This window comes from Onychostoma macrolepis, chromosome 08, assembly GCF_012432095.1.
Source record: "Onychostoma macrolepis isolate SWU-2019 chromosome 08, ASM1243209v1, whole genome shotgun sequence".
NCBI lineage: Eukaryota > Metazoa > Chordata > Actinopteri > Cypriniformes > Cyprinidae > Onychostoma > Onychostoma macrolepis.
In genome coordinates this window covers 18,780,251-18,805,200 of record NC_081162.1, presented here as the reverse complement: position 1 = coordinate 18,805,200, position 24,950 = coordinate 18,780,251, and the positions used below count along the sequence as shown (strand labels likewise).

General features: G+C 37.3%; 1 protein-coding gene across 2 annotated transcripts; it reads right to left on the bottom strand.

Annotated features, from left to right (window-relative positions):
• Positions 1–1,667: 1,667 nt before the first annotated feature.
• On the bottom strand, positions 1,668–21,667 carry colgalt2b (collagen beta(1-O)galactosyltransferase 2b). Of its 2 annotated transcripts, XM_058785025.1 has the most exons (13): positions 21,253–21,364; positions 20,901–21,159; positions 11,447–11,557; positions 10,826–10,943; positions 10,540–10,674; positions 8,518–8,722; positions 7,251–7,370; positions 6,368–6,441; positions 6,104–6,210; positions 5,872–6,004; positions 4,990–5,117; positions 4,670–4,876; positions 1,668–2,980 (listed from the first exon to the last, which is right to left on the bottom strand). In XM_058785025.1, exons 2-13 carry the CDS (start codon positions 21,128–21,130, stop codon positions 2,707–2,709), a joined length of 1,842 nt encoding a protein of 613 aa, XP_058641008.1. In that variant the 5' UTR covers positions 21,131–21,159; positions 21,253–21,364; the 3' UTR covers positions 1,668–2,706. The 2 variants fall into 2 exon arrangements, with proteins under 2 accessions (XP_058641008.1, XP_058641009.1); XM_058785026.1 differs by lacking the exons at positions 20,901–21,159; positions 21,253–21,364 and adding an exon at positions 21,487–21,667.
• Between the last annotated feature and the right edge of the window lie 3,283 nt (positions 21,668–24,950).

Below are 24,950 nucleotides of genomic sequence, written 5' to 3'. Positions count from 1 at the left end.
CCATTTCAAGAAGACCCTAATGAATCATACCACCTTGTGGAAAATGGGCATCCAATGTCCCCTTTGAAGCACAGCCATCACCTCATGCTGAGGTTAATACAGATTTAAAATCATAACAAGAAATAATTTAATAGCTATGATACTGTTTTTGAAATCAAATCTTTGCATAGCTATGACAGGAAACACTGGATCTAACAATGCCTTAGAAAAAGCATATACATAAACCCATATAGGAAATATAAGAGTTATGGGATAAGCATGTTATAAACTTCTGAAACACTGGAGTTTCATATTTTAGAGCAGTCTCTGCAATTTATGAAAGAAGTCAATTAAATTTGTATGTGGGATTGTGTGAAAAAAATCTGATGTAACCCCCTTTGCAATCCTTAACATTTTCATAAGTAACTGTAATTTAATTACACATTTGTTTTCTCAGTAACTGATTACAATTACTTTTATTTTGTAATTAAATTACGTAATTCCGTTACATGTAACTAGTTACTGCCCAACACTGACTGTATGTATGAGTTATGTTGGAAACACATAACCTAAGGTATAAAACCTAAATAAACTGTTTTTCAGGGCATTATTTATACATATTAAACAGCCATTTCCATCAATTTAGAACAATAAAGAGAGACCAATTATCCAGTAAACATAAGTATTTCACAGTATAAGAAAGCATGAGCCAGCATGTTTGGATTGTGTATGTGTAAGAAGTTGAAAAATGCGATGTCATCCCAACTGAATAATTATTTAAATGTCTCTAGAGGCCAGAAAACATTGCACATTCCAGTAAGGCCGGAGATGAGAGTAATGTTTTGGGTCTTCATTACCCATCATACCTTTGAACTTTATCTCACAGACGAAATGCAACACCACCATACTCCAGCAGATGGCAGTGTCTCCTAATATTACAACACTTGCATTTTTACCTCTTAGGAAACAGACTGCGACTACATTTGAATTTCCGCCATAATGTGCATCACCGAAATAATATGCTAATACATCTACTGTACTATATATTTGTGCCATGGTATGACTGAACGTAGCTGACATGTCTCATATGAGTTTAAGAAATTAGCTACATAGTCCATCTCTCCAGCTCTTGCTTGTAAAATTAATAAAACATTTACTAAGAAGTTTAAGGGAAACCATTACTTATTGGAGGAAATGCTGCTCTTTTTGTTCTGCCACAGCAATGTTACTAAATTCCTCAGTAAATTAAACTAATGGTTTAATTTACCAACACTTACATGGCAGAGACCTAAGACATTTTAGCACAGGCCACTCTGTGCAAACATCTCTTGTTTACTCACTGGTCATAAACATTAAATTGGCAGCACATTCTGAAACAGCAAGCTTATTTATCGTCAGTGTTTTTAGATTGTTTGGTGTGCCGTGTTTTTGGTTGCCAAATGCAGTAGCTTACAATTTTAGCCATAACCCAACACATACACATCTCTTCTGCACTGAATGAGTTTTCAAACACATCTAGTGAGAATTTAGCACGGAAACAGCCAGAGGCTGTTGGTAGTACATTATTGAAGAAGACACTTATCTACCAAAGCAAACAAAGGTTGTCAATACCAAAACGAATCTGAAGCTATGAATTTTGTTAGCTTGCAAAGACATGATTAGACCCATTATATTATTGATCAGTCAGTTTTATTGAATCAGCCCACCACCAGCACCATGACATCTTCAGATATCAAAGAAGGTAATGAAATCAACAGTCAGAGAACAGGAGCCAGCCTGCTGAGTGGAAAAATACGAGTGAGTTTGGAAAAATGAGGGCGTTTGCATCCAGCCATTTCAAATTATGATAGTTGACATAATGCCCAGTAGAATCATACACTTTTTAAGACACACAAGCCTCCTGGAATATTCTGGAAGGAATTAGTGACGATGTTCACAATAACACAAAAACACCTTTTGTCTCACATACACTTTGAACTAGACTGAGTACAGCTGCTCTTATCCATTAAAATTTTTTTGCATACTTAATGACCAGTGAATGATGTGTGTCAAAAGTCACATGTTCTCCTATTAAGAAAATTTAACGCGTTTTAGAGTTTTAAATCCAATACAACTGAATTATGTGAAAACAGGACAGATTTGAACAACCTCCCCACAAAAGTATGTAACCACTGCTCTTAATTTATGGCTCTAATATATATTTGACACGTGAATAACATTAAAAAGTGATTTTGATAATTATAAAATATAATTTCCTTCCTGACAATATAAAGTAGAAATGTAGACAGGCTGTAGGATTCTTTTATTCAGTACTCTGTGCATAAACCGTATCTGTTTTTATATTACAAAAGGGAAAAAAAATTAAATAAAGATTCGTCTGTCTTGTTCATCCACTAGCAAACCCAAATCTAACTCCCATATGTCTATGTTCCTCTGTCCGGTCCTTCCGCAGTGTATTCATCCTTCAAACACTTTGAAGTGTCCACTGAGGACAGTTTGGTCCCTGGAAGGCATGATGAAATAAATAAGTGAAAATAAAAGGAGCTTGTGTGTCTTTGTGCAAAATCAACCAGCAAGCCAATGGTGTTCGAGCATCCCAGCCAGCTGTCATGCTATTGGCCAAAGTGTCGCCAAGGAGGAGGGGACTGGTGGACGTTGAGGAGTGAGTTGTCTATGAGTCAGTGTGTTTTGTCATTCAGTTGTGTAGTTTGAGAACATGTCGAGGACTCAGAGTTCGTCTCGCGAGGCTCGGGACGCAGGCGGTGGTGTGTCCCCGGTGACACTGTTCTGAGCAACAGAGCGAATTTGTTCCTGCTGAGCAGTTTTTTTAGCATACTGTCTGTCCCAGTCTGTGCTGATGGCCTCGTCATCCCAAATAGTGGAAGTCTCTGTGTCGCTGAAGTAACCCGGCTCACCCGTATAGTGTGTTGGGTACAACAACAGCGGCTCAACAGAGAAAGCACGCAGATCTCTGAGATCAAAGTGAGACATGTATGCCGCACTGAGAGAGAGACATGAGGGGAGGGGAGAAGAAAAGCAAGGGCATGAGAAAAATTACACAATTGATGTTTATTCATTTTTCATATAATTTATTACTGTGATTACTGTGATGGCAAAGCTAATTTTCAACAGCCATTACTTTAATACATTTTTGCTGAATAAAAAAAATCATTCTGAACCTAAACGTACTTCATCTAAATATCTGCATACTAATGTTTTACATTAACGTATATTTAGTGCAATTAAATTATTCTACAATGGGTAAAGCTATCTAAACAACATGAAAACATTGCATTATTTACTACACTTTAAAATAATACAACACTAAATTCACACACTTGGTTACACAATGACTCTTTCTCTCTCGCTCTCTCTCTCTCTCTCTCACACACACACACACACCACAAACACACAGAAAGTGGAGTATATTTATACAGTAATCCATCTGTCTTATACCAATGGCCCTTCCCCCAAAACTCAGAGAACCATCAATGGGAATTTTGTCCCTTGAATGCCGAGAACAGGAAGAACTGGCCCTTCCCAAAATTCCTCAAAGTAGGGAGAGAGACCCAGAGAATGCAAGACAACAGAGGAGAAGGACCGCAGGGTAATGAGGGTGTTAGGCGAGAGAGAGAAGGGCCAGTAAAGGCGACACATGCTGGGGGCACAGCTAGTGCTGAGCAGGCCTCCCAATAGAGGAAACAGGGTAGAAAGGCAGTCATTGTGTGACCCAGTAGGGACACCATACTTTTTCCCCCCACTCTGAACAATCTAGCACTGTCTGTCCCACTCTGCCTCAGTGTGTAGCTATGTGTAAAAGCTTCTGAAAAATATCTATCTATCCATCAATCTATCTATCGATTGATCCATTCACCCATCTATCTATATATCCATCAATCTATCTATCCACGCATCCATCCATTTATCTATCTGTCCATTGATCCATCCATCCATCGATTGGTCTATCATCAAACTGTGCATCCATCCATTGATCTATCTATCTATCTATCTATCTATCTATCTATCTATCTATCTATCTATCTATCTATCTATCTATCTATCTATCTATCTCTATCTATCTATCTATCCATTCATATATCTATCTATACATTCATCCATTCATTCATGTATCTAACCACGCATCCATCCATCCATCCATCCATCTATACATCAGTCTATCTATAAATCGATCTATTGATCTATCTATCTATCTATTATCTATCTGTCCATTGATCCATCCATCCATCGATTGATCTATCATCCATCTGTGCATCCATCCATTGATCTATCTATCTATCTATCTATCTATCTATCTATCTATCTATCTATCTATCTATCTATCTATCTATCTATCTATCTATCTATCTATCTATCTATCTATCTATCTATCTATCCATCCATCCATTCATTCATATATCAATCTATGCATCCATCCATCTATACATCAATCTATCTATAAATCGATCTATCTATCTATTGAACTATCTGTGCATTCACCCATCGATCTATCCATAAATCTATCCATGCATCCATCCATCCATCCATATGTACGTCTATCCAGTGATCTATCCATCAAACCATGGATGCATTCAACCATCAACCTATCCATCAATCTATCCTTGCATCCATTCATTGATCTATCTGTCCATCAATCTATCTATCCACGCACCCATCCATGCATCACACTTACTTTGGGTGTTTGTTGAACATGACTGGCAGGAACTCATCCACAGGGAGCATCTTTCCGAATGGCTGAGCAGCGAGGAGTTTCTTGGCCCCCTGCTGTGAAAGGGCATAACCTAGAGTCCAATATGAGTAATCAGCCTCCACCAGATTATTAACACCCTCTACGGACATCTCTGGCTGAGCTACTTGCATCCGCTTACGGCCCACATATCTATGGAGAGTGAAAAAGAAAGAGAGAGATGTAGAAAGAGAAAGATCAATATGCTTTTTTGAACGATGAAAACGTCTCATCATGTGTTTGTTTTCAGCTGGTGTTGTTCTTACATGAGGTCCCAGTTTAGCTGAGCTTTTTCAACATCCTCCATGATGGTCTGTAACCTCCTTTTAAATCGAGGCTCAAACCTCACGTCATCCTCCAACACCAGCACATGCTGCAGACCCCTCTCCACCACCTTACACACACACACACACACACACACACAGTAAATGGAAAATGATTTGTCTGTTGAAAAATCTTGTTTCAGAAAATGGAAATATTTACTTGAGTGTTGCTCATCTGATTAAATGGGCAATTATACTATGTTTGGCTTATATAAATCACTAATTAACTGTGAAAATTTTAACAGAGGCCAAAAATAAAGACACAGGGAGTCCAGTGTGTCCCCCATGTTTGTGTGCATACTGTATATATAGAACTTTTTGCTAATACGTGCCACCTACTTTGTTTTAAATCATTAGAGGTACAAATTCCATGACTGTGCTGTGATAATTATTAGATGTGTTAAAGAAATACAATTTCATATCTAACATCAAATAAAACAAAACAATCTAAAAGTTTTAAGACAAATATTAGTATCGACAGCATTTCACAATCTCAATCATTCAACTCTTACACAAGTTATTAGAAGAAAAAAAGTATTTTTCTTTAATTTATGGGAAGTATCAGTTTCCTATTTAATGTTTTATTCATCACATTTACTTATTTATTATATTTATTTTTTTGATGTTACACTAAAAATTAGAGTTTTAAATTGTATTAAGACATGTCCCAAATTTTTGCAAAAACTGAAAACTTCATACAAAAGTAATGCATATAATATTTAACTCTGACCTCTTACATTAATTATATATTGAAAAAGGAAAAACCTTCCATATTCTATTTATAGGGAGTGTCACATGTTTGTTTATATGTGTATATGTCTGTACCTGCTTCCAGGTGAAATGGTGGCTGAGGAAACAGCCGATCTCTCCACGCGTCAGCACCCTACCAGAGTATGGATCTTTATATCCCGGCATCATTTCTATACCTAGAGCTTGAAGGTGAGATGTATTCAGAGCCCTGACAGGGAATAAAAAACGTCAAATCATCAGTAACCCAAACATCCAAACCCCAAACATCACAAATATGATTCCACAGAATGTCCCCTTGATGACCTACTTGCCATCTACAGCATCAGCCAGCGTGGCCTCAAGTCCCAGCACCGCCATTGTGTTCAACATCCGTTCCCTTCGGTCCAACCTCCGCTTCAGATTAATCAGAAAGATCTGAGCAGAAAAGAGAACAAGAGAGTCTGAGGAATGAAGCAGGGCAAAATAAGAAAATGTCGCTTCATAGACACTTAAATCAGCTGAGGTTTCTCTGCAGAATATCTATCATGAGTGTCCAGTCAAGCAAGACATTCCAGAGATTCTGCTCTCTCACCTCGTCAAAGCCCATCTTGTCCTGAGGTTTGGGTGGAGTGAAGAGAAACTCAGAGGGTTTTATGTTATGATCAACTGCAAGAAAAGGCATTTTAGTTGCATAAAACGGACATCTGACAATTAAACTTTGGAACCTAACTAAATGTAAATAAAACCTGTAATTAATAAGGGTTGAAGATATAAAGTGTAAAAGAGTTAAAGTGCTGGAAAAAGGGTGGTTTATTAGGGGCAGTGGCCATGGGTGTGCTTTTTATGGGTGTGTGTGTTTTGCCTACATTGTGGGGACCAGGCAACGGTCCCCAAGAAGAAAATGGCTTGATAAACATACTCTACTGTTCCAAAGTTTGGGGTCAGTAAGATTTGATTTGATGTTTTGAAGAAATCAAGACTTTTATTCAGCAGATGCATTAAACTTATCAAAAGTGACAGTAGAGACATTTCATAATGTTAAAAAAGATTTCTATTATAAAATAAAGGTGGTTCTTTTGAACTTTCTATTCAAAGAATCCTGAAAAAACATGGTTTCCACAAAAAAAATTATGTTTTTTTGAGCACCAAATCAATCAATATCAGAATGCTTTCTGAAGGATTATGTGACACTGAAAAGCTTCTGAAAATTCAGCTTCAATTCAGCATAACAGGAATAAATTACATTTTAAAATATATAAAAATAGAAATGCTATTTTAAATTGTAATAATATTTCACATTATTAATGTTTTTACTGTATTTCTGATCAAATAAATGCAGTTTTGCATAGCATACAAGCCTTCTTTCAAAAGCCTTTAAAAATGGAATTATCCCCAAACTTTTGAACTGTAGTGAATGCATGTTATTATCTATGCTTTAATGTGTATATAATGTGTTTGTGAGTGATAATACTCACTCATGGCCTCAGTGATGGTGTGTGTGAAGCTCTCCTCCTCATCTTCTACACTCTGCTGGGCCTTCAGAGGTACAGTCAGAAAACCGTAATGTTCTCTGTTGCATACATGCATCTGTACACCTACAGAAAAAAACAACAGCATAATACAGACACATCATGAATATCTCACATAATTCTATGTACCCTATGTAGTCAGCCCACCCTACAAAACGAGAACCACACTGTAAAAAAAAAAAAAAAAAAAAGTTGAGCCCACTTAAAATTTTAAGGCAACCAGCTTCAGAAGATTTTTGAGTTTTCTCAACTTGGCGTTTTAAGTTTATACAACAAAAATTTGAGAATCTCCCACAAAAATAAGTTGAGCAAACTCAAAAATCTGCTGAAGCTGGTAAAAATATATTTTTTAAGTTCGCTCAACTTTTTTTTTTTTTTTTTTTACAGTGCATGAGTGTTACATCATTAATGTGTTTGTGTGGTTTGGTGTTGTCACGGCTATATTCATGGGTGTGTTTAGAGTCATGGTTTGATGGCTTTGTGTTAGCTGTTTGTGTATATGTGATTTACTGTAAATCCACCACATGCTCTCTCTCTCACACACACATTATTTCCTTAATGGAACATCCACAAACACCCAAAGAGGCCATAAAACTGCCCAGCTGGAGCTGGTTATATTAGCCACAAGATTATCCGACATTAAAGCTGTTATATTAACACAAACCCTCCTCAGCAACATATACTGGAGCTGGACAGTTAGAGGTGCAGTTAGAGTCTCTGATCCGTGTCTGTTCTGGGGCCCAAAAACAGAAGAACGGTACTCTTAACTGCCTTCATCTGTTTACTCTGAAAACATTCCGTGCTTAAAAGCACTCATTTCCAAAACAACTCACGCACTTAAATAATAAATAATAAAATGCCAACACTTACAATATGTTCAATGGTCTATCATAACCTAACAGTAAAAAATACTATAATACCAGCATTTATTAATCTAGCTTAATGTTAATTTTTACATATACAACACATTCACATTAATATTATAACATTTGATTTTATTAATTGATATTTAAATTAAATATACATAATTTAACCTAATTTAATAAATGCTAAAAAACGTCAATTTTTAGTTCATTCTACCTAATGCCTCATTCTACCTAACTTGAATTATACTGAATTAAACCTTTATTTAGTATACAAAAACATATAATCAGATAAATACACACCATTTTTAATGGACTATTGTTAAAGCAATCCAATGGAGATCTCTCACCAGCTTGTCGCGCAGAGAATGCAAAAACCATGATGTCATCAAACGCCCAGCTGTAGTCGGGGTGAGGTGGGTAGAAAGCCATGTCGAGTGTGGCGCTACGTCTCAGATCCAACAGGAAGGTGGAGTGCACCATGGGAACCGAGAAACAGCCCAAACGCTTCCACTCACGGATAGGCTGGTAGTCTGGGGCACGCTTGTAATAACCCTGAAAAAATCAGAGATATCAGGCTATTGAAGCATGGTTCATAATTACATTTTAATTGTGAATGTTGAATGTACAATTTCATTTGAATGCATTTTGAACAGAAAATCTTGCTTTAAAGGGTTAGTTCACTTAACAATGAAAATTCTGTCATTAATTACTCACCCTCATATCGTTCCAAAGCCGTAAGACCTTCGGAACACAAATTAAGATATTTTTGGCTAAATTCCGAGAGCTTTCTGACCCTCCATAGACAGCAATGTAAATGAAATATTCCCAGGCCCAGAAACATAGTAAAGTAGTACATCTGTGGTTCAACTGTAATTTTATGAAGCAATGAGAAAAAAATTTTGCACACACAAAAAAAATTATCGTAGCTTCCTAAAATTACGGTTGAACCACTGATGTCACATGGACTGTTTTATCGATTTCCTTACTGCATTTCTGGGCCTGGGAACATTTTAGTTACATTGCTGTCTATGCAGGATCAGAAAGCTCTCGGATTTCATGAAAAATATCTTAATTTGTGTTCTGAAGATGAACGAAGGTTTGGAACGACATGAGGGTGAGTAATTCATGACAGAATTTTCATTTTTGGGTGAAATGAAAATGCATTCATTTATTCGCCCTCATGTCATTCCAAACCCTTTATGACTTGCTTTCTTCAGGAAAATCACAAAAGAGAATATTTTGATCAGTGTTGGTAACCAAAACAATTTTAGTGACCAATTGACCTATCGGTAAGCCCCGCCCCCCTTAGTTACTGTTGCTCCCTCGGACAAACAAACGGAGTTGCTCACTGTCTTTCAATGACAGCTGCTGTGTGAAAACCTTGCCCCACGATGTTTTTGCACAATTTTGGACACAGAAGGCCACCAAATGGGAATTAAATATTCCGTGGAGGGATTTATAAAATATTTAAAAATAAATACGGAGGGTAACTCGAAGCGAGGGTTTACAGATCACAATTCAAGCGGGAGAAGTCTCATATTACCGTCGGTCATCACGATCTCGGATGACAACATGCAGGATCAACACTGTTCATGTATCGCAGGCTACGATTAAATTAATGTACATTTAACCAGTTTAATATGGAGAGGCACTGAAATGTAGACCTACGTTTGTGTGTTTTTGACCTTCACTGTACAAGACACGAGAACAGTCCGCTATTTAAGTTTGTACATTAGCATGGACTCACTAACTTTAACGTTAGCTAGTTTTAGCCAGAGATACTTGCTAAAGCACAAGATAACATTAACGTTATGCTTGAGCAGATGAAAACTGTAACTTAATGAGTGTATGACAACCAGAAAATGAACGTTTTTGTCTTCATTTGTATTGGGGTGAATACTTAGGGACATTTTGCTCTGTTTTGTTTGGATTCAGGAAATGTAATAAAATAAATTATATCGCCCATCCTCTCAGGATACCTGGAATCAGTGTTACAAGTACCCCAGGCACATTGTTTTTCCATTTTTGAAGCTAAAACCGATGCGAGCTTCAGATCTTCCAATGTTTCTCTATGGCGCTGAAACCTAAAGATGTCCGATTTCCGCTCCCCGTGCAACTGATACTCGACTGCCATTGGCTAGTCTGCGTTTGAGGGGAGGGGCTTACCGATAGGTCAATTGTCCACTGTGTGGAAAAAAAAAAACACTGAGACATTTTTAAAAATATCTTCTTTTATGATCCACAGGTGAAAGAAAGTCATACAGGATTGGAAAACCATAAGAGTGAGTAAATGATGACAGAATTTGTATTTGTGAGTGAACTATCCCTTTAATATATTGCTCTTTGAGCCTGAGGTGAACAAGGTTTACCTGAGGCGTGATGCCACACCAGAAGTTTGAGTAGAGGGATCGGGAATCCAACATGGGTGCCACCAGTGTGAAATTCTCTGCCATCATGAGATTCAGCACCCGTGGGTTGGTCAGAAGGTTATCACTGTCAACAAACTGAGAGAAAAAGAGAGAGATGTAGTTGTAGAACTCTAGTTTTACATAAAAATACCAATTTAGCATCAACGTAATATGATGAATAGTTGGAGTAATAGTGCCTATGGTTTTTATTTAACATGAGTGTAACAGACGCAACATACGGCCTCACCAGTATATAATCAGCCCAGCGCTCTCGTGCAGCCTTCAGTGCCGCCTGTCTGAGCTTCATTACATGACCGAAACGAGATGGAGCCCAGTGTTTCGGCCCCCACTCATCTGTGTATGACCTTATATAGAAAAAAAAAGATGCATAGGTTTAGAACAGGATGATGGCAAAATAATCCTGCTGAAAAAAACAATAGAACCCTGCCCAAAACACAATAGAAAATGTAATGGTTTTAATGGTTATAATGAGAATTGTATTGGTTTTAATGGAAACTATAATGGTGTCTACTGGTATGTGATGGATTCTATTGGTGGGATGTTAAATCCAATTGGAAAAATGCCCAAAAAATTTTGTAATGGTTTTACTGGAAAAAGCTAATGGTTTATAATGGTATTTTAATGGAAACCATTGGAATTTCTGTGATGGTTTCTATTGGGCTTCCATTGTTTTTTTTTTAGCAGGGAATGACAGAACTGACATGATTTTTTAAATCCCTGTTCTGGAAATCATTAGATTTAGATGGGAAAGACATTAGTAGACTGTTGCAAATTCCTGACATAAACAGCCATTAGTGCTAATTGACTTTGAAACCTCCTGTTCTGGAACAAGATGTTTTCAACCAACCGTGGCTCCTCCATGGGCCTCCACTCCATGTAATGGTATCTGCTCTGCCTGTTTTTCAGCCATTCTCTCAGCATGGATGTGGTGTTGTCCACATTATGGTCCGTTGCAGCCCTTCAAGAAACGATAAAGGAGAATTTACATCATTTTAACATAAACAAGACAATCTCCAAAAACAGCTGCTCATCAGGAGCAGTGAAAGAGCGATGCGTCCCTCAGGCAAGGGTGGAATAGTCACCAATGTGTTTTGTGTTAGTATTTCCTTCTCCTAGATTTGTGGAAAAGCTCGATAAGATTATTAAAATTCATGTGAAGATGTCAAAAGTGCTATTTGATGACGCAAGCAAGCTAACGCTGTATTTCCAGGCCTGATAAATTCCTCAGGCGCATTTAAGGGCTTGCAATGAAGTGAGGCACTTAACAACAGTTTGCCAACAGCAGCTTGTGAGAGGAAAAAGACGTATTGTCTAAGTTTCATATTAGCATTTTAGGGGCCTAGCTTAGCATAGTTAAATACATTACTAGCAAGTGAAAATGCAGAAACTTCTGACTTCATAAAACAATATACCGTGACTTGCACCAACATTTATGCAAAACAGCAACTAATTTATATTTTGACTACATTAACAGTGACGAACATATACGGTGTGACATAACAGTGAGTTTTCCCAGCATTACCACTCTGTGGCTTGTGGAGATCACATGTAAACACTGACACAAGCACACAAACACACTCAGTGTCCTCAGTGTAGTCAGGGCCGTTTGGCTGTGCCAGTGGAAACCTCCACTGCACAGGGACTCTGCAGTGAAACCATGTGGGAAAAAAACAACAAATATTGACATCACCTCAGTCGTCACATTCACACACACATTCACATTTCCTCACCCCACCTTTACCAGAAATAAGATTCAACTGGTGTGTATATCCATATTAATAGAGCACTGCGGGATGTTCTGCAGCAGCGTCAGAATAAAACTTGAGGCAATGGAAAAAATTAAACTGGATTCATTTCACCTAATATGTAGACAAGTGCAAAAACAGTTAAATGAGTCATAATAATAATAATAATAATAAATGACAAAAAGCCTATTCATTACCAGCTTTTTTTTTCTTCTTGTTTTCAAGTACTAATTATGCATCCTTTAAGCAATACATGCCTAAATTTAGCTAAGAAGATAAATTACATTATTTATGTGTTTTAAAGCATAAACTTTACTAATTTTAGGTTTATGCTTTAAAACAAGACAAAACATGAGTCTGGTTACAATATATTCTCTGGGGGAAAGTATCATTTGTGCCATTTTACTGTACTTCAAGTAAACTGACATTCGTTTAAGAATGCTTAGATATTTTTATATATTATTATTATATTTTTATATATTTCTCATTTTTTTATTTAAAGCATTAATGTTACTAAATTTACTGAGATTTGTGCATAATACAAGACAAAACATGAATCTATTTGTGAGTCTATTTGTGTTATTTTACTTCTCATGTAAAATTATATGTAAATGTATTATTTTCTATATCTGTTAATTATTTTCAAGGATTTTTTAATTTTTTGTATTTTGAGGGACACGTCCATCCTGTTCCCACTGCCGGCTTCCAAATCTACGGCTATGTCTGCCTTGAATATCTGCAGTGAATTATACCAGTGTAAACCCACCAATACACACATAACTCCCACAAACAAACATTGTCAGACAACAGATAACATTGTATGCAGTGTGTGCATCTAAGTAAACTCATATTATTATACACTGTTCGTCTTTAAATAACAAGTGATAGACCAGTTATTCGACACCACGACTGCTATTTTGTCACTCACACAAACAGACAATTACTCAGCCAAGACAGTTGTTATGAGTCTCGCTCATAACAACATATTCCAACAAAGATTGCCGAAAATACAGGCCAAGGTGATGTATGTGTGTTTTAAGTATGCTTTATGGGTGTCCAAGATTTTACGAGTGTATGACAGCAAAGGGAACAGACAGCATCAAGCTTGATAAGCAGTCTGGTTTTTTATCACTGGTTCGAAAAACACCTGACACACAGGTAATGACAGGTAATTCACTGTCAAAAAGATCACTGCTTTCACACACACCGCTTTTCTGATGACTTCAGCTAATGCAAGTGTGCCACAGTTGCTCTATAGGAAAACAGGCCTTCGAGCTGCAAACATTTTTCCAGAACATCTGTGAAAAATCCATTAAAATCAGAATGAACAATGAAGCAGAAAAGCAAAAGAGTGCATGCATGTGCATTTTATTATATGAGGATAAATACACGTGTGTTAGGTTTTTCTTTGCATGCAATTCTCATACTTCTGTTCAGATATCTGTTCATTCTAGTTCTGCATTTATATGAATTAAATAAACATGTTGTGGTTCTGTCACACTGCTGCAGCCGATATAAACATCTGGAATATACGGACTCGCTGCATCTCTTTAAACGACTCTCTAATGGCAAATGATTGCACATGTGTTCTTCTCCGACCCTCCCAGGAAGAGACCCACACAATGCATTTTGGGTTACGCGGTTCCATGACAAAGAAAACTGCACATATACACATAGTGAAGTGTGCAAGTATCCCTGGTGAGAATTTAGATTTATGATTTGATTTATGATTTATGCATGACTTAATAGTATTACTATATGCTTACATTATGTCTGACTGTAAATGAAGAACATGTCTGGGTCATATTTCTCCTAAAATCAACAGAAAAGAGAAATGTATTGTTTTATATATATATATATATATATATATATATATATATATATATATATATATATATTACAGTATATGTCATTAATAACTACAAATATAATTAGAATTTGACAATTGCGCTCAAAATTATTTGTAATTATATATATTACTTTTATTAATAGTAATGAATATTAATTGTTTAAATTATTTGTTTAAAGTAGTTTAAATGATTTATTTTATTAAAATTGGTAAAACAATAAATACTACAATGATTTATAAATCCCTTACAATTTAAATAATATATCAAATAAATTTATAACGATAATGTCAATAATGATAAAAATGAATAGTTTTGAAAAAGACATCAATTTTCTTTTTATATAATATTTTTTTCTTTTATAATAATAATACACTGTAAAAAGTGAAAGTTGACTTAACTTAAAAAAATTTAGGAAACCCGTGGCCTTAAAATTATTAAGTACATAATAATTTTTTTTTTAAAAAGTTAAGTGAACTTGACAATTCAATTAACTTATTTTTTTAATTATCATTTACTTAAAAATTTTAAGGCAACAGGTTTCCTAAATTTTTTTAAGTTAAGTCAACTTATCACTTTTTACAGTGTAATAATAAAATACCCTGGCATGCTTTTTGATTCACCCAAATATAAGCAAATTTGTGCTGATGTGAGTGTATTTCTGCCTGTATGAAGTCTTTGAGGCTGTATCTCAGCTCTGGCCACAGGGGGCAACACTCATATTCATGACCGGACAAGTAAACAGCCAGAGGAATTCGAACCTGCCAGCATATGAATGACTCAAACTTCTGGTTTTTGAAGGTTCAGTCAGTCATATATCCGGACAGACACATTCTCCTCACCTTTCACTCTCACCTCTCGAACCCTAACAAATTTCCACACCCAAGGGCGAAAACACACTGCTGACACGGACCACGTTACATACACTTTCTAAACAAGGTCTATATTCTACAATATTATTTAGACATTTCTCCCAATCTGTATATTGATTTATGTTCAATAAACAAATCCTCAGTCCAAACTGCAATTAATCTGATATTTCACTGTTAAACACCCCAAACTTATTTCACTTGCAGTATTCTGTTAGTGGACCTCAATGATAAAGGTGATTAAAAGTGTTAGGGATGTGTGTGTGTGTGTGTTTGTGGCAGGATATTTAGCTCTAGGTTTTGTATGTGTGCACTCCTGCTGTGCTTGGAGGAAGCAGGACTTTGCTTATAAAAACCCAATTTTCTTTCACCGCCCGTTTGAAGTTTATTGTAAGTCTCCAGCTCATTATCTGACTGCCCGAGGCTCACTTTCTCTTTTTGTCTCTCTGTTTCTCCTCCATGTGTCCTTACTGACAGCATCTGGACACCACATGCTACTCACCTCCAAACATGCACATCTTATATTTTCTCCACCTGCACAGTACAGCCATAAGAGATCAAGAGGACTGACCTCTAATAAAAGAAGCAATCATGTTTAAGTAAAAACACAGAGATTAAATGAAATAACCCTGAATTGGATAAGCCAGTAAAAAAGATATTAATAAAGTCTTCTACTGTTCAAAGCTGCTCTGACAACGCCGAAAAAATCTTTCTTCTAGGCTGATTACCCATTTCAACTATAACAATGGGTCTGTTGTATTAAGATGAGCATGTGTGTTCATAATGACAGAGAACAGTCTATAATAACTACAAACTATAACCTCATAACATAACTTTGAAAACAGAAGAATGACATGATAATGAGAACTTTATTATGTCTGGTCTCTTGGTATCACCTTAGTAAGGGTTTATGACATTTTACATATTTGCAGCAAGCTGTTGCCTTTTTTTACGTTTCAGTATTGACGAACAACTTTTTGAATTTTTTTTTTTTAAATGCTAGATGCAATGGGGAGCGTTTTGAAACTAAAACACATTTTCAAATATATCTGGACTAATGTTGATGTAGACCCTCTAATGACTTTTTAAAGGCATTTAAAGGGATTTAAAGGGATTGTTCAATGCAAAGATGAAAATTTGAAAAAGATGAAAATGATGACTATAAATTTCTTCTTCAGAACACATAAAAAGATATTTTCAAAATATTGTTTATGTCAATAAAAGTAAATGGGGTCCAAATCAACACAGGGCCATTGAATTTCATTGTATAGACAAAAAAGACCATTTTGATCTTGTTTGTGTCCAAAGGATTTCAAAAATTACAGTTTTGGAACAATATAAAGGTTAATAAATGATGACAGAATCGTATTAGGCGAACTATCCCTATTACACAAAAATCTGACAAAGTATACAACTGTATACACTGTGCCGAAATAGTTCTACTTTGGAACATTATTTGTATAAAATGATTATTTGTGTGTGTGTGTGTGTGTGTGTGTGTGTGTGTGTGTGTGTTTGCTTGCTTTGCAGTGGCTCTGCCCCCATGCTGACGTGGCTGCCTGGCTCTGTAAATTGAGGAGGGGGCAAAGGGGCTCGTGAAACCCTTCCTGTACTCAAATTTCTCCAGCCACCCTCTGTCAACACAGCTCTGCCATGTCACACACAAACACATCTAGAGTTCATCCCCCCTCATGACATTTGACATCTTTTTTATAAGTACATAATTACATTGACATTAAAGGTACCAACACATTTCATTTTATACAGCTGCAAACTAGGACCTAAGAGATCCATCCAGAACATTTTAGCTTAATCTACTTTTCAGTGACTCGTTGTTCTCCTATACATCTGTTCTGGAGTTACAAATCTGATAAAAGCAACAAAAGCGGTTAAATTAGTTGTGAACACACATCTGTAAAAACACGAATGCTTTTCTCAAGAGTACATGTAGGATCATAGACTAGTCGGTCTGGAAAGCAGGAAAGATTCCCACAGTCTCACCTGACACACTGACAGAGTTTATCAAACATGAACTCAGAGACTCTCCCTTCATCTTCCTTTTGAATGTAAACACATCTGTGAAACACTGTGAAAAAGGTACGTGATATGTAATTATGCACAGAACAAGAGCAGACAAATAGACAGTGAAAAAATCAGAAAGGGGTGTGAGAGAAAAAGATTGAAACGGAGAGGTAGACAGATAGAGTATTGCTTGCACTGCAGACAATGTTAGTCAACCCAGTGGTTTACCAGAAGGATGAAACCAGCAGAGAGCAATAAAACTGCATTTTCCCTCCAACAACATAAACCTCTGTCACCTCGAAATACCTCACTATATGTCCCTGCAAATCTGCTTGCTTTATGCACGCCTATCTTTGGTCAAGTGTGCCTTTTGTAACCTAAAACAGCGGTCTGTGACTGTGACAGAAGTCCCAAAAATGTCTATATAATACCTGGAGAAAGTTATGCAATAGCAAATATTTCATTAGCAGCTGCATTGGACCTCAAAACATGTTGAGCCAATCAATAGAACCATAGAATGTCATGTGACTAAACACTCCAAAATTGCAAAAAAAAAAAAAAGTGTTGCAATGAAAATGCTGCAATATCCACTATACAACCAAGTCATTTTTACATAATAGTATTGTGCAGATTATTTGGTCACCTGCCCTGACCCAAAACACTGCACACCAATAAACTACTATTCCAGCTCGACTCTAGACACCCATGACTAAAGTCTGCAATCGTCCTGCCGTCTGGACTTTTGCACACTATTGTTCCTCTACACTTAAACCCCTGCTGGGTTGAGGCCTTTTGGGTTCAGTTAGGTTCCAACTGTTGTTGTAAAGAGCAGAAACTGGTTCTGGACATGTGGAAAAGAACAATAGTGAAGGAGAACCGCAGAAATGCCCAAGTTAGGCTATAGACCCCTTCAAACACTGCATGCGCCAGGGTTTTATTAACAGCAAAACTCACGCAAATCTAATAAAAACACAAACACACTCAAAGCTGTAATTACATGCACATAATCATTTACAGATCTGACCATCAGATCAATACCCAACATATCTCTATTGTTTTCTCAAGCCCTTTGTTATAGCTATTCAGCATGCTTTGTTTATTTAACTTGCCAAAATGCCCAGCATTCCTCAACAACAGCATCATAACTGCTGGAACGAACACCTGAGTCTGAAGGAAAACTGCTCGCATGGTTGTCAAGAAAATCACATCATACCGATAAGGCTAGCAAACACACACAAAAGAGCAGTTGGCTCTTATAAACGAGTCTGTGTTCAGTAATTTTGACTGTAACTTGATCAGTCATTTCTAACTTATGTCAAAAGCTGTGTTGGCACCATTAGCTTGAACACCGTTTTGCTAATTACAGGACTGTGCCTTTAGGGAACATAACGCTGGATTCACACTCTTCCTTCTTTATTACTTAAGACTGTCTGAGCCATTAATCAAGACACTGTCAGAGGAGATCATCGTCTCTGTCTCTCTTGTTAGTGCTAACAATTCTCTTCAGCGTTATAGTAGCTTAGCTCCTGCTAAATTCAAACAATCACAGAAACTCTAAATGTAAGAAATGTAACCTTTAAGGTTGTGATGAAATGTAAGTAGCGACAGATCTTTTCTTTTTTATTGTGACATACATTCGAGTGAAGCAGATTATCAAAAAAGACTTGGTTTTCTCCATCAGTTGCTGATTGGATGGAAGCAGATCTGAATGCGATCGTGAATTTTCATTTCATGTCGTCCATCTTGCCTACCTTTTTAAGAACAGTAGACCTAGTTACCTACAAGTACAGCTAATATTTAATTGAATAAATAAAAATCTTCTAAACTGTCAGGATTACAGTAATAAACGTATCAAAAATGTTGCTTATTCTGTTCCAGTTATGCTATTTAACAGTATTTTTCAGGCTAGTAGAATTAACACACACAAATTCCAGTGTAAACAACTCTTCCACCTCATACAGACTTTGATCCAATCTGAGATACTTACCTAACAAATAAGAGAAGACAAAGTTGGTCAGAGAGACAGTGCACGTGGTCAATAGGGATGAAATGTGGATTGTTAGGCCACTCGTGGTGCCCCTGCCCTGTGTAATTTTCAACAGTTCCCCTCCCCTGCCCTTTCCTCTCACTCCATCCTTTCTTCCCCCTAATTCCCCACATTCTTTCGCAAAGCAGTGAGACTTTCAGCCTGTCATTTGACTGCTCTGTTTGTTCAGTAAACTCCAGTAGGTCTTCATAATTGTGCACATACACACATACAAATGTCCACAGGCAGCTAAAGTTGGCATGAAATAAAAATTCACCGTATCTATTTTATAAATGGATTTTATCGATCTTATTGTAAACAATTTATCCATGCATGCTTTTTTTTTTTTCATTGTTGCTGACTTGTAATGTTTAATCAAAATGTCATAACCATACCTTCTGGTGAAAATGACAGACTTCTCTCTGGTGACTTATGCGCCTGAAAGTTTGCGTTCATCTGCATCCACTTTTGATTGCAAAGCATCTCAAAATCCAATCAACAAGAGTTGGACAGAACACTAGGACGTACATCACAATAATGAAAAAAGATATGCTGCTACTTCAGTGTGACTTTAAATATGAAAACAGCAAGTTAGTCTGTGTTAGTAGAGTTTATTTTTGCAAATGATATGCAAAAGGATTCAAAATGAATTTCACTTCATAAATGCGTGCCTCATTCGAAACACTCTCTAGTTAAAACCTGCCAGAAGAAATAAATGTAAAAAGTGGTAAAACATAAGGCATAACAGTGGAGTGGAGTGTACTGTCAGCCCAAACACATACTGAATGTTTTCCAATCAAAGCAGCTCCCATCAGACTGTGGAGCAGCATAAAGAGGAGAGGGAGATGAAATTAAAGTTGTGTGTGCCTCCATCCGATTGATTTGGAAAGAAATGTAAGGTGAATCACTTGTTTACCCTTGGGAAAGCTGAAGGGAAGTGAGGATAGTTCACAGATCATTTACGCTCATCATCTGTGGTATATGAACACAGATAGAAAGTGAGCATGAAGGAGACAAAGACATTAACTTTGGTCCCCTCTCTTGTATTTATTGACACATACAAGAAGGGGGCGGGGATATCTGAATCATTCCTGTAACTACGAGTAAGTTGGTAGTAGGCCTATGTATTCTTACACACAAGTGTATGCGTTTCACCAGCGTTTTCAAATAACATTTCAGTAACAACAAAACATTTACAAGTTAGAGCAAATAAATACAGGCATATCCTCGCGACTCGAGTTCACTTGAGAAAATCACCATACGCAACTCATTTGATTTCTATGTTTCGGACAGCACAAAACATAGGTATTGCAATTATCTATCACTTTTATTTCATTTGTTATTACACATAGGCCTATTGCAAGTAGCCTGTGTCACAGTTAAGACGGATGGTAGGGGCGGCTGCGCGAGACGAACGTCAACTGAATTGCCACTCGAAAATTATGCTGACAGAAATTCTCCTAAAACTCTAATTATAAAGAGAACCGACAGGACATGTTGCTTAGCCTGCAAAAGCCTTTCATCTTCTTTTAACATGTAATTAAATCCGTGCACACACGCGTGGAGAGAGTGCAGTAAAACCACTTTAACAGGTCTGCTGCACGCAGACAGCGGCGTCTCTGTTCCTCTATCTGCCAGAAGGTTTTCATTAACCAAACCTTACCTGCGCGCACTCCACAATAACTCCATTATGTACCAGACCTTCTCAGTTTTCAACCAACACACTTGCTGCAAAGCAAACCATACACCTCTACAGCAGCACTCCATAAAAGCCTAATTTGGAGAGTCTCACCATATCGCAATCCGGTCCTTGGGGTAGTCCAGGCGGTCGATGCAGCCCAGGTAGTACGGCAGGCTGTGCGCCGAGTTCCGAGCCAGAATCGCGATCATGACTTTGGGCTTGAGCAGGGAGGATTCAGGCACGGGATTCAGCTCCTGTACATGAGCCACAAGCTCCCCACGGCAGTTTTGCGCCATCAAAGCGCAAATCACAGTCACCGCCACGAATCGCTCAGCCGGCATCTCTGCCTGATGGACACCGCTGTCACAACCTGAGCGGGTGTGTGTGTGAGTGAGTGAATGAATGGGAGGCTGGAAGACAGAGAGGGTGTGTAAGGAGGGGTAGAGAGAGGTGGAGAGGTTACCTCTTGACGAAAGTAGGTTGCCTCCTAGCTCCAGAATTTCACACCCTTCACCAGATCACTGAGGCACTGAAGGGTGAGATCTCAGTTTCGCACGAACTAGTGCAAAACTGCTCAGCGATATCTCAACCATGTTAGCTTATTATTAGAATATATTTCATAAGAATGTAAACAAACAAACTATCATGCAAATGCAGATGGCTATAGGTAGCTATTTAAATAAAGTAGCCTACTTACCGTAAAAGTCCCCCGAAGCAACCTTTAAATTGGGTATCCAGATAGGTTAATGTATGCAAATATAATATGCAAAAATAACTCAAAAGTATTGTGCAGATTATTTACTAAACATGTAATGGCGAAATAATATCTATAATTGTTCTTATTTTGACTTTTGAAACATTGTTGTCCAGAGCTCTTTATTCCCTTTCGTTTATTCCCTCCATTCTTTCCACATTGCTCATTTACTTTATCCATCGGCTGCTCGATCTCATTCCGTTCGCGTCTCATGTATCCCAAGATTCCCAACACTTCTGAGAGTTCAGTCATGACATGATCCAGTTCACTACAGCTGACACCTGCTGCTCTTGAAAGAGCTTTCACAATTTTTCTGATATTTTGGTGGCTATACCAGCAAGTCGTATTGTATACAATAACTGTAGTAAATATGGCACATGGGCGAAATGAGATTACAGTGATGCATATTCTTAGACCTAGTTGATTGATTTCGTTTTAGACTGAAACTGCTCCCGAAGGGACTATTTTTCTCGAGGGACATATGACTTTTTAAAACTACATTTGATCTAATGGCGACCCCTAGTGTTAGGAACAAAGTATCTAAAATAACGGTCTTGTAAATTAAATGTAATTTTTTAAAATAAGAATCATTTAATGTCAGATACCATTCAGCTGATTCTGTGTCTTAAACTGTATTTAGCAAAGTAAACAAATTCCAGCAGGCTAAGATGGTTCACATATGGTCAAGAGACAAATGTATATTAGACACTGAACACACCTTTAAACCTGCAGGTTCTCCATCAAAACCATATTTGACATTAGGGAGATATGAATTTATGTTTTCATAATTTGGCTGACAGAAAAACTCTCTGAGGACAGCCAAAGCAAAAGTTTGGCTAAGTTACTCTGGCTGGTGCAAACCTGGTTTCCGTCTGCTATGTCTGACTTTGTCTATGTCTGGTACAAATTCTCACATCAGATGAGTTATTCTGACAGTTTCTTCAATATTTTACTCAACCATGTGAAAAGTTTGGATCAGGCCACTGGTGTCAAGTCCCAAAAGAAATGCATGCACCAGAGCGGCTTAATGTTACTTCAGAATGCAAGGAAGGTTGTGCTTTTTGTCTGTGGGCAAAGGTGACAGCTTTTAGTAAATTGAATGAAAGCAAGTTTTTAAAGAGGCTAGTCGAAGTTCTGGTAGGAATGTTTTTAAAAAGATGAGTGAATGGCAGAGAGCTTGTAATTAGAGGACAGTAATGGATTACATTTATAAAGGTTTTCTACAGTTGAAAGCAGTGTCAGGCATGTAGGAAGTGTTTAATGGTGGAGAAGAGAGGGATAGGAAGAGAAAAGTGAGAGATATACACATGCAGAATGAGGAAAGTGAAAAGAGGGGAAAAAAGGAAGGAGGGCAAGAGAGGCCTGCTGGATTGAGTTAGATGTAATTGCTGTGAGCTCATGTTGGCAATGTAGAGTGACAACCAAGCCAAAGCTCTCACAGGGCTGAACTCAACTCTCTCGCTCTCATACCAGATCTTTCTTTCCTCCACTTCTCCTACACACACCAGATGGAGATCAGTCACACACATTCAAGCTCACACGCATTAAACCTACCTAAATGATCCCATTTTCATCATTCAGATCCACTTCAAACACACCAACCATCATGAAGCCTGTTCTGCTCCGTTCCCCCCACTGCTGTCCTCTAGAGAGCATAACAACCACTAGTACTAGATTAGCCTGGTAAAACTCACTCAATCATGCATCACACCAGAACACCACGTGAGAGAGACGAACACAGCCAAACCTCCAGAACATGTTGTTCTCTAATGAGGCAGCATTCACATGAGAAGGGATTTATTTGGGTTTTACCTCGCAGTGGAAAGAACAAGAAGCCAATGCTTGCCCATATTCTTGCCTGTACTTTTCTCCGCTTTGCAGAGCTGTATGAAAAAGCAAATGAAGCCTTTACCCCATAGATAAAATATTCACAGGTTATGCATGTGTAATATGTGATAAAAAATATTGATGGACAGCTTACATGGGATTTACTCTTGTCAGTAAATAAGGGCCATCTTTATTTTTTCTTTTAAATTTTATCACATAAACGTTGTGCAAATTGTATCTTTGAAATATCCTTTTTATTGCATATAGTTCATATTTTTAGTTTAATTTTGTTATGTAAATTGTCCTTATAATGAACTGTGATATATCATCAAAATTATCAGTTTGGATAGAATACATATACAGTTGAAGACAAAATTATTAGCCCCCTATAAAATATTTAATTATTTTTTAAATAATTCCCAAGTGCTGTTTAACAGACAGAAGATTTTTTCAACACAGCATTTCTAAACAGGAAGCTTGGAATGTTTGTAATACAAATAGAAACAAAATTATAACCAATAATAATTTAAAAAGTCTACAGGCCAAAATTATTAGCCCTCTGATGTTAATAGTCAATGGTGAATCCCTTTTGTCTGATAACAGCCTTTAGTTGTTTGTTGTAGTTCTTAGCAAGTTTCAGGCATGTCTCCTGAGGAGTCTTCCTAAGCAAATCTCTCAAGCTGCTCCAGATTTGTTGGTCTCCTAGCATGGACTCTGGTCTTCAGTGTGCCCCACAGATTTTCTATTGGATTCAAGTCCGGGCCTTGTGCAGGCCAGTCAAGGACATTCACTTTGCTCATTTGGAGGTAGTTCTTCCATCTTTTGTTGCAGATTGAGGTTCTCTTTCAAAATCTTCTCATAGTCTTCCGTTTTCATGATTCCTTTGACCCTGACGAGATTCCCAGGTCAAAACGCACTGAAACATCCCCACAGCATTATACTCCCACCTCCATGATTCACTCTGGAGATGGTGTTCTTTGGGTTGAGCACCTGTCCGTTCCTATTCCAAACATAGGCAACATCTCTATGGCCAAAGAGCTCTACTTTTGTCTCATCTAACCAAAGGACACGTTTCCAGTATGTATAATTTTTCTCCAGGTTGTCCTTCAAAATTCAGTCTAGCTTGGAGGTGTCTCTTCTTCAGAAGAGGAGTTTTTCTTGGTCTCTAGTGACCGTCTTCGTTGAGATATCAATCCCAGACTTGACTAAATCATTCACTAGCGTCTTAGCAGTTGTTCTTGGGTCTTTAGAAACCTCTCACAATAGTTTTCTTTACAAAGTTTTTGAAATCTTTCACTTCCTGCCTCTGTTCTCCACTGTGTGGGTCTCTTCAAACTTCTTGATAATACTTCTCACGGATGTTCTTGACACTTGAAAACGCTTTGATAAACATGTAAATGCTTCTCCTCCTTTATGAGCATTAACAATTATTTTTCTCAAGTCTAAACTAATTTTTTTGTCTTTGCCATGATGACAGTACATATTTTACGAGTTGTTTTGAAAGATACTAATCCTCAGTTTACAGTATAATTTAAAGGTTAATAAGGCAAGTTAGGTTAGTTAGGCAAGTCATTGAACAA

What these genes read in the sequence shown, in the direction of transcription:
- colgalt2b (XM_058785025.1), bottom strand. Translation starts at nt 21,130, where the DNA reads ATGCCGGCTGAGCGATTCGTGGCGGTGACTGTGATTTGCGCTTTGATG. An exon ending in CACCATCACTGAGGCCATGA is followed by an intron (nt 6,442 to 7,250) that starts GTGAGTATTATC and finishes CTTTTCTTGCAG; the next exon opens with TTGATCATAACATAAAACCC. An exon ending in CAGCTAAACTGGGACCTCAT is followed by an intron (nt 4,877 to 4,989) that starts GTAAGAACAACA and finishes CACTCTCCATAG; the next exon opens with ATATGTGGGCCGTAAGCGGA.